General features: G+C 44.4%; 2 protein-coding genes across 2 annotated transcripts; both read left to right on the top strand.

Moving 5' to 3' along the window:
* Positions 1 to 1,702: 1,702 nt before the first annotated feature.
* On the top strand, positions 1,703 to 7,901 carry PHALS_04082 (ck1 ttbk protein kinase; the record flags this gene model as incomplete). Its single annotated transcript, XM_024722083.1, has 3 exons — positions 1,703 to 4,231; positions 4,835 to 4,885; positions 4,944 to 7,901. 3 exons carry the CDS (start codon positions 1,703 to 1,705, stop codon positions 7,899 to 7,901), a joined length of 5,538 nt encoding a protein of 1,845 aa, XP_024573195.1.
* A 6,066-nt stretch (positions 7,902 to 13,967) lies between these two features.
* Positions 13,968 to 14,480, top strand: PHALS_04081 (nuclear protein x1; the record flags this gene model as incomplete). The annotated part of the gene is made up of 1 exon (XM_024722082.1): positions 13,968 to 14,480. The coding sequence occupies one exon, from the start codon at positions 13,968 to 13,970 to the stop codon at positions 14,478 to 14,480; it is 513 nt and encodes a 170-aa protein (XP_024573194.1).
* Positions 14,481 to 14,525: the final 45 nt, after the last annotated feature.

Below are 14,525 nucleotides of genomic sequence, written 5' to 3'. Positions count from 1 at the left end.
CTGTATGACAAAAAGGATTGTTCTTCTACGTTTACAAACATGCCTCGTAGATATTCACGTCAACTTCATTGAACATACAACATTTGTTCCGTTTACCAACACGGACTATTATCCTAATGAGGGACACCATGCGTGATAACTTGGCCAATCTCCACGAATGAGCCCAATGTCTAGTTCAATCCAGCAAACCTCGACCTCGCTGACCTTCAATAACTTGTCCAAGAGCTTCTTCACTGTCATTGATGCAATGTTTGCTGCATCAAGGGACATCAATGGACGTACACGTCCCTCAAAAAGGATACTAGCGGAACAAAATTATCAACGAAAATACTTCGTGTTACACTGTTTACGATTGGCTTCGATCTATGTGGTGTTAGTACATTCCACATTCACCACAATTTCTTTTCGATGTATTGGACTGCGAACGCTGGATTCGTCATTGGACCAGCTCTACTGACCTTGTCACTGACGTGTTAAATTTTTAGACCCGATTTGCCACATGTTTAACAAATTCATTGAACATTTTCACCGAAATCAACTGGTCGTTTTTCTTAAGTATACAAGTCAATATTAATCTCCAAGTATTTGAGCCTCACCGCAAGCAAACAGAGCGATTTTCCTCATAGCATATCAATATGCGTGAGATAAGTGAGCTCGTATAGTGTCTATTTTCATTTCACCAAAGCCTGCGATCTTACTGACGTCACATTTGTCACAAAGCAGCCTCATATTCTTTAATATATGTAATAAGACGTGATAGTCTTTCCAGCCGCCCATAGCTTGGTCCAAACTTGGGATGGTCAATGTATGGTCTAGTAGCAAAACAAACGGCTGAAACGAGCACACTACAAACATTAACTCTGATCGATCAGCTTTCATCGAAAAAACATTCTTATCGACGACCCCTTGACCGAATTTTGTTTAGCGTCGGTCGAAGCAGTCATTGCGCTTCACACTTCTCAAAGTTCTTTGCTCACTAACAGAAGCTACTTCTATTTCTTAACTTCATGACTTGACTCTCAGGCTCGACATAGTGTGGTAAGCCCCAGAACTTTCATCGGGCAAACAATTTCCTTTTCCGAATTTTCAGAGACAATGCAATCATGACCTCATTTCCATGAAAATCAAGTTCCTGATCACTTTTTTTGTAGGGTGTCAAGTGTGTCTTAACATTAAATGAGCTTTTCCATGCTGAAACTCCAGCGATACTGATGAACCGACAATGAAAAGTGAATGCACACATCATACCCAAGTCAACTTTACTAACAAAAATCTGTATTTTTCATAAGACTATTGGAAGTTACGGATTAGCCATCAAGCTCTCATGATAAACTCAAAGCTTCAACTCATCGCACATTACCCGTGAAAACAGGTGGTGGTTACGTGTTATCGTCAACCTTTTACAAACGCGCAATGAAACGTTGATCCAAAAATACACCATCAAAAGAGCTTATGGAAAGAGAGATTCGCTGCTTATTTGTGCGATCTCAGCGCACCCTCCCATGCCTGCGCTGCCACTGAAGCCGGTAAAGCATCCTATGGTAGTTGTTTTCGCCAGTCATTGTGCTCAAAATCCAAAACGGAAGTCAGCAACGTTTGCGAGACCTAACTGCCCGACAACCAGATCCAAACATCGATTCATTTTTCAATTATTGCGATTGACCGCGATCATCTTTTCATTCGACAGTATATCCCTAACACCATGGTGTACTCCATTAGTCGTGCTGAAACACGAGTCTTGATCAAGACTGCGGTGGTGTGCACTCTTACTATGACCAATATTTCTTCCATCTTTGCACAAGATGCAAATTTTGTGACGTCCAACGTCTGTGGTATTTCTGATGGCGACATGAATGTTGGTATTCGAGCTGTTGAAGACGCATCGTGTATATCGGGAGGTCTTGGATGCTACAACTTCCATTGCCGCTTTTGCAAGATCCTCGAAACTCCTTTGTCTACATCCTTTCTGAACTGCTCAGATGTTGGTGCTGATTTGCCGACTATGGCTCCTCGAATTGCCTCTTCTGGTCCTTGTGAAGTATCTAGTGGTGACGCAGCAGTCGGCATCTCGGCATTTACGGACGAACAGTGTCTATTCGGTGGTTTAGGATGCTTTAATGATCACTGCCGTTTTTGTAAAGAGGAGGTAACATCTCAATCGGAGGCTTTTGTCAGCTGTCCAGTCGTCAGCACTACTGGTTCGGCATCTATAATGTCAGATGATTCTTCAAGTGCTTCCGGTACCGCTGACACGGTTGGCTGTACACTCCAGCCTCAAGTTGGCGACGTAGAAGTCGGCATTAGTATTGGTACAGATCCGACTTGTAGTGCCGGCGGTCTGGGTTGCATCAATAACGTGTGTCGATTTTGTCGCATCAGGACGACATTTAAATCCGCGACATATCCTGATTGTTCTTTTATTGGAATTAATGCGCCTCAACCTTCCGATGCGCCTCAAAATCCCGCTAATGCTTCGCGAACGACTGGGTCTTCAATTGTAAGGGACGACACCCCGACGGCAACGCCTTCCACTCTTGCCACCACAGATAGCCCCTCCTCTGATCCCACTGGTGCACTGACTGTCAAAACTACGGCTCCCGTTGCTTCTGCTTCATCTGATATTTCAATTGATTCTTCTGCTTCATCCGACATTTCAATTGATACTCCTACTGCGTCAGCAACGTCGACTGATGATTCTAATTCTACTGACGCATCGGCTGCTACTTCTGATTCACCGGCTGTTTCTACACTTGCACCAGTTACTTTGAATGCCCCTCGTGATGGCTCAGATGCACCGAATGCCACTTCTGAGGCTCCTCCTGACAGCACAGATGCACCGGCATCCTCAAACAGTGCTTCAACTGAGGCTCCTCCCGACACAACAGAAGCACCAACATCCTCAAACGGTGCCTTTAATCCTACTGCCGCTTCTGGCTCAAATGACGTTCCTTCTACTTTTACCAGCGCACCACCCGCAATCACGGAGTCTCCTTCCAACTTCACTGAAACTCCGCCTGCAAGTACCGAGAATCCTATTGATATTTCTGACACACCAACTGCGTCGTCTGACTCTCCAGCTTCCAATTCAACCACTCCGGCTCCGGTCACTGAAATTTGCACAGTTACGGCCTCTGTAGGCGATGCTGCTGTCGGAATCAACATTGTGTCAGATCCTTCATGTGTTTCTGGTGGTATTGGCTGCCTCACAAATGTTTGTCGGTTCTGCAAAGTGACGACCTCTCCTCAATCTGCCGCTTTTATTGATTGCGCCCATCTTGATATCGACCACTCGACATCGGATGCGCCGGATGCGAACTATTCAAGCTCTGATGATAGAGATCCTTCCACAGATGATGCTGACCCGTCGGATCATTTTAGCTCGACTGACGCCTCTCACGCGATAGCAGACGACTCAAATACCACCGATAAACCGATTGCGACTAGTGCCACTCCAAACATCACTACTGATATAAAAACGGTGACTCCGCCTAGTGAAACATGCAGTCAAACTGCATCGGATGGCGATGCCGCTGTTGGCATTAACATTGTCTCAGATAGTTCGTGTAGTGCCGGTGGGGTTGGCTGTATTGACGATATTTGTCGATTTTGCAAAGTTTTCCAGTCTTCAGAGTCTGCTGCCTTTATTGACTGTGCTTCGACAACCTCGACAAGCTCCGCCGCGGCGGATGCCATTGACAATGACTCTCCATCTCCAACCGAAGCTCCTGCGGATGATGTGACCGAGAGTCCAATAGACGATGCTACCTCAGACGTTACTGACGGAAATTCGATGGATGCATCAGCAGATTCAGATCAAGACGATGTTTCTGAGGCTCCTATTGAGGTTCCTACAAATTCGACCACGGCACCGTCCGATGCTTCTACCGATTTGTCGACGGAGTCTCCGACGCACGAGACATGCACTCAGATCGTTTCTGAAGGCGATGCTGCTGCCGGTATTAACATTGTGACGGACGCATCTTGCACATCTGGTGGAACTGGCTGCATTGATAGTATCTGTCGGTTTTGCAAGATCAGCGAGACTCCTCAGTCTGCTGCATTTGTTGATTGCTCTTCAATCACGAACGTCGAGACAGCAAAGGCAGCAACATCCGCTGAGACTTATACGCAGTCGATTGCATACAAAGCAGACATAAATGACTTGAAAAAGGGACAAATCGGCGCTATTGTCGCTGGTTGCATTGGTGCCATAGCCGCAATTGCCATCATGGTTCTTGCAGCCAAACGGTCATTAAACAGCAATACTGACTCGGATGACGAGGTGAGAGATGAAGCTGATAGCATCGAGATGGGCAAGCGTGTATCCCCTGGTACTGTGCCAGCTGACGATCCGGTTACTGCAGAGGCTAAATAATCATATTAACAAATTTCAAATTGAGTATTGCAATTTTTTGATCTGTTTTATTTTTGCCAATTATTGCCATTTGACCTAATAAATAACGCATTAATATTTAACTCGTCATATCTGCAGGTTGCGAGGCGCCGTCCACTGCCTCTCCACCGTTCGAATCCCTGATACTATAGAAAAGCTGACACAGATCGCCCGCAAATTTGTTGTTGTAGTATTGTGGTGCGAGCAATAGAAGTGTAAAAATCAAGCTTTAAAAACGCGCGTCAGCCAAGAAAAGATTTCTGTGGTCGCGTGCAAGTTCCCAGCGCCATTATGAACATGATGCGGGCCGCATCGTCACCTATGGAGCCTTTAAACAAGAATATTTTACTGGTATCAAGAGAGAAATCAAGAGAAAAACTCTTGATGAGTAGTGGGTTTTGTTATTAGTTTAATAATTACTATTGTTGTTATGGTATTCAGGCAGGTGAAGTGATTGCAGAAAAGTGGAAGATTGGCGAGAAGATTGGAGAGGTAGGAAAACGTTGTGATGTTCTCCGTCATTTTCACTTAACAAACGCTTAAATATTAGGGTACATTTAGCCAAATATACTCGGCGTATTCGATTGAGAGTCGAGATAAAGTTGCGGTCAAAGTTGAAGCGCCAAGCTCACTCAAACCCGTTCTAGAGTGGGAAAGTTTGATCTTAAAGAGTCTTCAAGACTGTCCATATGTGTGTCGATATTACTATCATGGGAAGCATGGAGACAGCACAGTGCTTGTGATGGAATTATTGGGAGATAGTATGTCAATGTTGAGAATGTCACCCGACTCAATTCACGGAGTACCGCTAGCCAAGGCAGTTTCGGTCGGACTCGAGATGCTGGATTGTATTGAAGCTTTTCACAAGCATGGCTACGTCCATCGAGATATAAAGGCCTCTAACTTTGCGCTAAACGCTCTTTCAGATCGAACGGCACAGAAGCAACAACGGTATTATATCATTGACTTTGGACTATCACGGCAGCATCTTGGAGAACAGCGACAGGTGGTTCCAGCGCGTCAAGTAGCCGAATTTCGAGGCACGTCCATGTATGCGTCGCTGAGCTCCCATCGACGACAAGAATTGGGTCCCAAAGATGATTTGTGGTCGTGGTTCTATCTCGTGATGGACTTTTTGCGCGGCGAATTGCCCTGGGCAGCAGATGCACAACTAAAGAACCGACAGACTGTATTACGTCTTAAAGAGCATTATACTGAAGCTAGTCCGAGTTTGTTGGTCGAAGGCCTACCAGGAGCGGTTCAGTTGCTGGAAATGATGGAGTATTTGCAGTCGCTTCGGTATGAAGACATTCCAGATTATAAACGTATCCGAAAGCAACTACAAGCCGTTGGAAAGAGCTCCTTGGTGATAGAGAATAGTGACAGTGGTGACGAAGAAGCGAGTGCCGACACGATTGAGGTAAAAGCATTGGCAGATGTTTCCACTTTGGATTGGGACGCGCTTTCATCTGAGCGTGAGCGAGCAATTCTCTGGGTTGAGAAGGCGGAACATTACAAGGACAATGATAGTGTGTCAGATATGTTGCTGAGCATTGCAATGCGATACAAGTCATTTTTTGACACTGAAAATTTGTCATTTGATGAGCAGATGCGAGTGCAGAATGCTATTTATCAAATTGAGAAAAAATCACGAGCTCGCACTAGTTTTTTTGCTCCTCCGCCCATTCAGAGCTTTGTGAAACGTCGTCAATCAGAGCAAAAATTGCGGTCGGATGCACTTCGCAAGCGCCGCGAGCGAGACTACCAAGTTCGACAATCACTGGAGATCAAACAGGAGCCACATCAGGCACAAGGTGTGCCAGGTTACAGTCCTAATGATGTCATGGGTGGAGATGGGATTACGACTACGAATAACTCTAATCAACCGGTGAAATCGGAGAGCTCGATGGAAATGTCGGACACTGAGAAAATGGGAACGCCCACCGTTCAGCGAAGTAACTCAGTTGTAGACGTCCCACCTATAGCACAGACGTACCATCAATCTCCTCATGTGATGACGACATCTTCGGGGCCCCCAGTTCAGCAATGGAGTCACAGCTCCCTAACTAGTGGATCGTTTCCCCCGCCACCAAAAAAAACAATACCAGCTCAATTTCATGGACCTTCTCCGTCACTTCCTCCACACCTTACAAGACGACGATTGTCGGATAAAGTAGATTATCCTCCGACGCAAAAACACGAGCTGAATGGTAAGCACCACAGAGTATCTAGTCACACCCCGCCCTCGCCGCCTCATAGAAGGGAACCTGAGCAAAGAGTGTCTATCAATACTCGGCGCTATGATGCGGCCGTGGATATGAAAGATAAAATCTCCTACAGCAATCAGAAATCCCGCCACACCGAGGATCATAACTCTGCAGGAAGGCACTTCAATTCAGAAAGTTGGGAGGATCGTGAATACGTCACTCAGAGACCATCTGTTTCAGAACGACACCATGATTCTGTAAATGAACCAAGGGAAGGTCGTGGATACAGCACTTATTCAAGACATAAGGATGAACGATTGGAGACGCGGGAGGGACGTGGGTACAGCACTTACCAACGCGCTCAAAAATCTCCACAAGAGATGCCCATAATTGGATCCAATCGATATTATTCTCCATCGATAGAGAACAAAGAAGACCGGGGATACAGTCGCCAACACTCTTCAGCTCCTCAGGTATCACGTCGTGAAAGTCACATCGAGTATTTAACGAAAGAAAGACATGGTCAGCAAGAACTCGAGCGCTATTACGAGACAAAGCGAACGCGCGCACGTTCGCGGTCACGCTCGCAACGTCGCGAAGTGAGTCATTCCAGGCGTCGCTCGTACTCATGGACGTCATCACGGTCTCGTTCTCGGTCTTACTCGTGTTCACCTTCGCGATCGCCATCTCCACATGTTTATCACCGTAGCCGCGAACACGATTCTCGCAGCAAGAGGGTAAGAACTAAGCGAGAATACTCACACCTACATCGCTCCCGATCTTGGAGCAGTTCAAGCTCTCGGTCACGGTCAAGTTCTCGCTCTTTTTCAACTTCTCCGCACGCGAAGCACTACCATCGACGATCGACAGACCAGAGTCAACTAAAGTCTTCGCATCGATACTCTTCGCATGCGACGGAGTATTCTGACCAGTCTAAAAGCTATGTGAACGAAATTCCAAAGGTTTACACCAAGAGTTACTCAAAGGAATATGTAAAGGATTATCCGAAAGAGTACGTGAAGGAGTATCCCAAAGAAGTTGCAGAGGAATATGCAAAGGAGCGTTACGTCAAAAAAGGCATGTACAACTCGACTAGCGGAAATGTTTACCATCATCATTCGTCTTCGTCGGAGCGACGACCTTTGCATTCTAGAGATCCTAAGTTTGCGAGATCTCCGTCGGAACGTCATCATGCAAATTACAGTCGAGATGACGAATCTTGGAGTGTGAATACTCGACATAAAGAAGTTTTGAATCCAGCGAAGCATCGTCGATCTACTCGATGGCAGCCGAGGTCATGAATGCGAGAAGGCATCACACCAGTTTTCCCAAATTACTGCTCTGGAAAATGTTAAGCTGCAAATAAAACTCTAAATAGTGTCTTATAACTTGAGTTTTATAATTTTTTCTGATTTTCTATTATATTCACTACGTTAAAAGGAAATTTCATTTCTGAGTTCATTCATCTTTCGGTTGGTCCAATGAGAAGTCAATGCGCAAATATTGCAACAATGAATGCGAATTTTGTACAATGCAAGTAGTTAAATCATTGAGAGCTTGACATTACTTAATGTCATTCGGAAATTTGTAATCAATTGTCCGCTTGCATCAATTAATACCGTTATCAATTGCAAAAATATTAATTAGCGAGTATCATGATTTTTTTTAATGTATAGTTCGAGACCTCTTGGCCATACTACTAAATGAATTTGCCTTGCAAGAGAGGCACACGATTCTATAGTCTATCCGACTGCTTCATGAGCATTTGCCTGGTAGAAATCAAATGCTATGAACTGCCCGTAATTCTACAAAAAAGGCGTCGTAGTGTTCATGCTGCAACACTATCCAAGCAGAAATACTCACTCAAAACGAACTGTTTGGAGCACTGCAAAAACGTATCTGCAACATCGACACCATTGAATCCCGCATGTAACTCATATTTGCAAGTATGTTTACTTTGATGTATAGTGTCACCCTGATCGCAAGTTTTTGAAGAAAATTCAGAACATTTTTTTGTAGAAATGCCTCAGACAAGTGAGCTTTCATAGCGCGTGACGGCTTTTTAGTTTCTCAATGCGCTATACGTAATCCTTTAACTTTTCTCACGAGCCACAGATGTGTTGCTTTCGATAGCCAACATCCTAGGAATACGTGGCACAAGGTTGAACCGATGAACAATGACAGCCCGTTTTCCATTCCTGTATTGACTTGCTCAAAGGTATCTCCACTATTTTCTATGCATACGTCTGACCTAATAAAATTAAGTTTTTCAAGGGTTAATTGAATTGTGTTGTTATCGAGTGTGAGTTATACTGTAAAATTTTGAGTGGAAGTCAACATTTCTTGGTCCCTACGTTTACAGTCAATACGAAATGTAATAGTTGTCTAGTCACTGCACCGTTTCACATGAAATATAAATAGGCAATCAAGTGGAGGGAGGCGTTAGCGAGGGGGTAAAGTCCTGATGGTCCCCAAATACCAGCTCACAATGATTAATCAATGTAAACCACGTTGGGATTTGAACCCGCGCCCAATCGATTAAAGCTCCCTTTCTAAACGACTGATCCAATCTGCGGTTTAGCTCAGCGTTGCAAATCACGAGTATTAATAAGCAAAAATGCAAACATGTACTCACAAGTTGTGGCTCATTACACTTCAACACTCTCCCTTGATGTCCACGCAGCTTGTCGCTTTATATATTTATGCCTTGAGCATCGACAAACTTGTACTACTTGTCACGCCAATGCTTTTGTCATCCCGTCAGCGATCATCTCCTGTATTCTAGTCGAATGATCGCATACTAGGTTTTCTTGCACAGATGTCATTGTGCTTCGTACGTGAAGTGTGAACCGGGTTTCTGGCTAGCGCAATACATCCTTTTTTATCTTAGTAGATTAGTGTGGCATCTTGTTCCTCGAATTCCATGTCTTCTAATAGCTCACGCACCCAAATCGTCTCTTGAGTTGCACTGTATCAACTCATGTACTCGTCCTCTGTACTCGAGATCGCTACTATTGGCCGCCTCTTGAACTATTATAAAATCGCGCTGCCATTCAGAAAGAACATCTAGCCGGTTGTCGAGCGTCGCGTATCCAAGTCGCATCCACTACTTATGTCCTCTACTTGATCGCGCCATTGAAACCAAGGTCCTGATCTTGAGGAGTCTTCAGATACTTCAGAATGCATTTCGCAGCCACCCAGTGACATTTTTTTGAAACGCTCACAAAATAGGCAACTTCACCCACTGCATGCACAATGTCCGGTGTGTGCATGTCGCCACATAATTCAGTGCACAAACCAGCTCTCTATACGTATACTTAACCGTTTCCTCTTTCGATGGCTTCACCAACTTTGATGTGCTGTCAGCCAAAGTATGCACGTTCTTGCACATGTCTACACTGAACTTCTCTGCAAGCCACTTGATATTCACTCAGACGATGCTTTAATCAGCTCTTAACTGGTAGGCGTAGACGCACAGGTCTGCATTAGAGCGCCTGAAACTCTGATATGTCTATTTTACTTGTTATAATATGTGCGTGCTGTCTGTAATGTGCCGTGAAAAGCCTGCTTTAGTAAGCACTTCATTCCGGGCCGGCTTGATTGTCAAAGCCATTTAATCTTCTCTTCTACATCACCATCGAATAAAACCGTATGGGCGTTTACATTCTCAGCTTCCGTATCATCTTCTGTGGTGTATACCAGCATAGTTTTGATGTACTCCTTCCGCGCAACTGGTGCAAATATCCCCGCGTAGTCAATACCGGGACGCGGTGTACAGCCCTTTGCTACCTATAATGTCTTGAATCTACGCTTTTGAAGCAAAGCACCCACCCGATAGCTTTCTTGGTCTTCGGCATCTTCACGATCTCACGTTTTGTGACTTCGTCTCGCTCTCCATAGCGTGAAGTCATTTTTTCTCGTTCTTGCTTCGCATTACTTCATCCTAAGACAGTCATTGTCGTCTTTGGCGTGAAGACAATGGTGTGAATCGCGGGTATCTCTAATGTCATATACATTAGCTACATGCCCGAATACTCGTCTTGATACAAGACCACTCCACGTCTTTTATGCTTCGATCACATCCTCCATTCCTGCGATGGGTACTTGACCCACGAGTTAGCACTGAGTAAGCTGGTTCGTTGTAATTACCTTGAGTTGGTTATCGCGCGGGTTTATTATTGGTTTACGAAAGCCTTCGTCGACTTCAGTATCCTCTGCGGTATTCTCAATCTCTTCGTTATTGACGACGTCAACCCCACCTTCGATTTTCGGCGATTCGAGCGACGGATACTCAGCAAAGGCTACATTTCAAGAGATATCGATCAATCCACCGGTAGCATTGATTATCAAATATCCCTTGTACTGATTAGCAAACCCAAAAAAGTAGCACATTACACCCGAATTATCGATGTGTGTAGCACTCATTTCCAAACACTTGCATGTGATCCAAACGCAGCTTCCCCTTAAACAATTCTTCGATTGGACTTGTGTGCGGGTTGGAATTACTGGGGAACACATACGCGGATGTCAACCACTGTCATGATCGCCTACAGCAGTAAGTTTCATTTGGATTGTTCCTTTAGCATGCTGCGTGTCAATTCTATCAGGTTCTGATTCATCAGACCCGCTAATGTGTTCTGTTGAGGATCTTAAGTCACATTAATCATTTCAATACATGCGCACGAACAAGCTGTATGCTAATGACGATAAGTGCATCTTCGACGCGAAATGTTTTGCTTGATCACCTTGGCATCAAAAACAGCAATCATTGCCATATTGTAACTCGAGCTACCGCTCTCGCTTTGCAACACCTTGATCTTCACCCCAGTAGCCATCTGAATTGTCTTGATGTATATTCAAACGCGTCTAAAACTTCGTTTTTCCTTTGCAACGGATACATTGTCACGTAACGAGTTTTCATAATGTTAAAAGTCATATTATACTTGAATCTTGGTGCTGTTGTGATCAGTCCGAGTACATCCGAGCACGCGATGCTGTCCGTGCGTCTGCAACCCTGGCTTTCAGTTTATCCTGGCCCAAATGATATGTTCTCTGCACTTGATTTGCTGTTGCACATACATAACAGATAAACCACTTGGATCTGGTATACAATTGATTCGTCCATCCGTGATCATGTAATTAGTGTGGTGAAAGATGCATGTCTCGGTCGCCGATGCTACAGCTTGATGTCATCTTCCACAACGGGGCGCTCGCTACCTCCGTCGATCTCGAGATACAGCAATTTACCATGCTTTTGACCAGTTGCTACAGAACCGTTTCCACAAATCACCACACGCCGGTCCTTTGTCATTGTGACTGTCATTCCACGCGCGGTTGCCGCTGTAAGTGAGAACAGAATATGTTCAAATCTTTTACGAGCAGCGCGTTTTTGAGACAAGCAATGGTCCACGAGCGTCAAGATCAGACTCGTAGCACCACCGTTTCTTAGCCGATAACTTTCAATGAGCATTAATCTTTGCGCTTGATACAAGATGTGAGGTCTTCATCTGCATGCAGTCTTAAAAAATCGCCTGACTTGCACAAGTGTGTTGAAGCTCCACTATCCATGACTCAGCTCTCGCTCGCAGAATCAATGCTACAGTTGTCTAGTATTGAGATTCCTTATTTATCTTGCCTTTGAATAGCGGTCTCATGCGTAGTGGCCCCACCATGCTGCAATTAGAGCACGACTCTGATGGCATCGTTTTGCGGCATACTTGCTTCTTCTTCTTTCGCTGCTTTTCTTTGCTCTTGCTGATAGTTAGCATATACATTTCTTCAATGTGCGTAGAATCTTTCTGCCGTATCACCTCTACAATTCAGATTGTTAACAAGGGCTGCGAGCTTGAACCTCTGTACTGACATGCGAAATGCTTGCACCAGGCTCTCATAGCTTACTGGCACCCCTCGTAGCATTGCCACAAAGACGTCTTCCTTACTTGGCTAACAGCCCGCGTAATTCATCACCATCATGAACTTCATCAACTCTGTCACGCGCTCACTGACAGGGAATGCCGTGAACCTGAGTGTTTAGAATATCTCCATGAGACACGAGCAATTCGCCATTTCATGCGTCTTGTGCAACGTCTTCAACGTAACCCAAGCCTTTTTTGCGATGGAAATTGTCAGTTCGTGCATCTGCTGTGAGTCGCTTTGATTGAGAACAATTGCTGCATGCGCTTGCTGCTCCTTCACGTTGAATACTCGGTTCTCACTCTCGACTGCCTCCGACAGTCTTTTCGACATCAGGTGCATCTTCATCTGGTAATTCCACAGAAAGTAGTTGGAGCCGTCAAAAGGCTCGATTTTGTACTTGGTGTCGTTTTCTGGGCTCACAACCTAATAAATTATTTTTTTGATTGAGTTGTGTTGTTATCGAAGTGTTGAAACAAAGAGTGAGCTATATCAGCAAATTTATGAGTTGTAACTGTAAGTCATCATTGTTTCTCTCCTTCGTCCCTAAGTTTACAGTTATTACGAATAGCAATAGCTGGCTAGTCACTGCATCGCTTTACATGCAATATAAATAGGCAAATCCGTGGAAGGAGACATCACAAGGGAGAAGACAACCCCTGGCGAGCCTCAAACACCAGTTCATAATGATTCGTTCCAATTAACTTTTTCAAGTTAGGAACTAAACTACCCCCCCTATAAACGACTTAGTCAATCTGCGGCCTAGCTCAGCGTTGCAAGTCGTAAGTATCAATACGCACAGAAACATACACTCACAAGTTGTGGCAGATCACACTTCAACACGTCCTTACAAAAATAAACGGTATATATATTACCAGGTCTTAGAGTGCAAGGTTAATGCCATGTAGGTGTCACCTATCAATGCTATGGACACTTAAGGCAAATATTCTTCTATATGTCGACACTCTATTGTGCATATATTTGAAGAAAGCATGACCATTGCTTCATCTGGGGTTGGTGCTTGCTTCAAAAGCCACGCAAAAGATGTTAAGAGTGTAAAGTAACGAATACATTTGTGTTGAAATAGGTCTGTGCGTATACGCGTGTATACATTTCTAAGACTATTTCTTACCATCAAGATTTTTCTTAATTTCTAACAATAAATGTCTTGAATAAGCTCTAATTTTTGAAAAATTAATAAGCAAAGATAACGAAGCTGGACCCAAAATGCTAAGGTAATATCATACATCGACGATTTTTTTTATTTGATTATGACATTTAATCTGAGCCAGATCGTTTTGAAAAATCACTTGATTTTATACAAAAAGGATACCTTGCTCATTTTAATCTAACCCATAGATGAAAAACAGTTAAATCCTGGTTATGGTGTAGGTTACAGGATGATTAATTCACAGGTTCGTGTACGCACAAGATCTACTTCCTGAGCTCCAAATATGCCAATACTTCCTCATCTTCATGCGAAGTGCTCGCTCCTACATACAGATCTGTCGCGCCATACATTGGCGTGGCCATTTCTCGAGCCTGTAGATCCTGTAGCACTCAATGTGCCAACATATTTTGATGTCATATCACAGCCAATGGATCTGCGCACCATGGGCGCCAAATTAACCGCAGGCGAGTACAACGATCCGACTGAATACCGCGCCGATCTGCTGCTTATGTTTGCTAATGCTATTGAGTTTAATCAAGACGACCAGCGTGCTGACTCGGTGGCCAACATAGCACGGCAGTTTCAGGATGTAGCACTCGCTCAGTGGGATCAAATGTTCTCAGAGGCAGCAACGGCCGACTGGGCACTCATGGCGCAACACCAGACACAACAACGCTTTATTCAAAGGGCTAAAGATGCTCGGATTTTACAGAGATGGAAACGTGATTCGTTTGTCGCTAGATTTAATCGAGACAAATTGGACGAACGTACACGTCTTGCCTCTAATTGCGAATAGGAATTTCCACACGATATCACGTAATGATATTCTATCTACTCTATG

Source organism: Plasmopara halstedii (genome assembly GCF_900000015.1).
Source record: "Plasmopara halstedii genome assembly, contig: Scaffold_253, whole genome shotgun sequence".
Taxonomy (NCBI): domain Eukaryota; phylum Oomycota; class Peronosporomycetes; order Peronosporales; family Peronosporaceae; genus Plasmopara; species Plasmopara halstedii.
The sequence above is the reverse complement of the archived record's forward strand: the minus strand, read 5'-3'. Positions and strand labels throughout refer to the sequence as shown.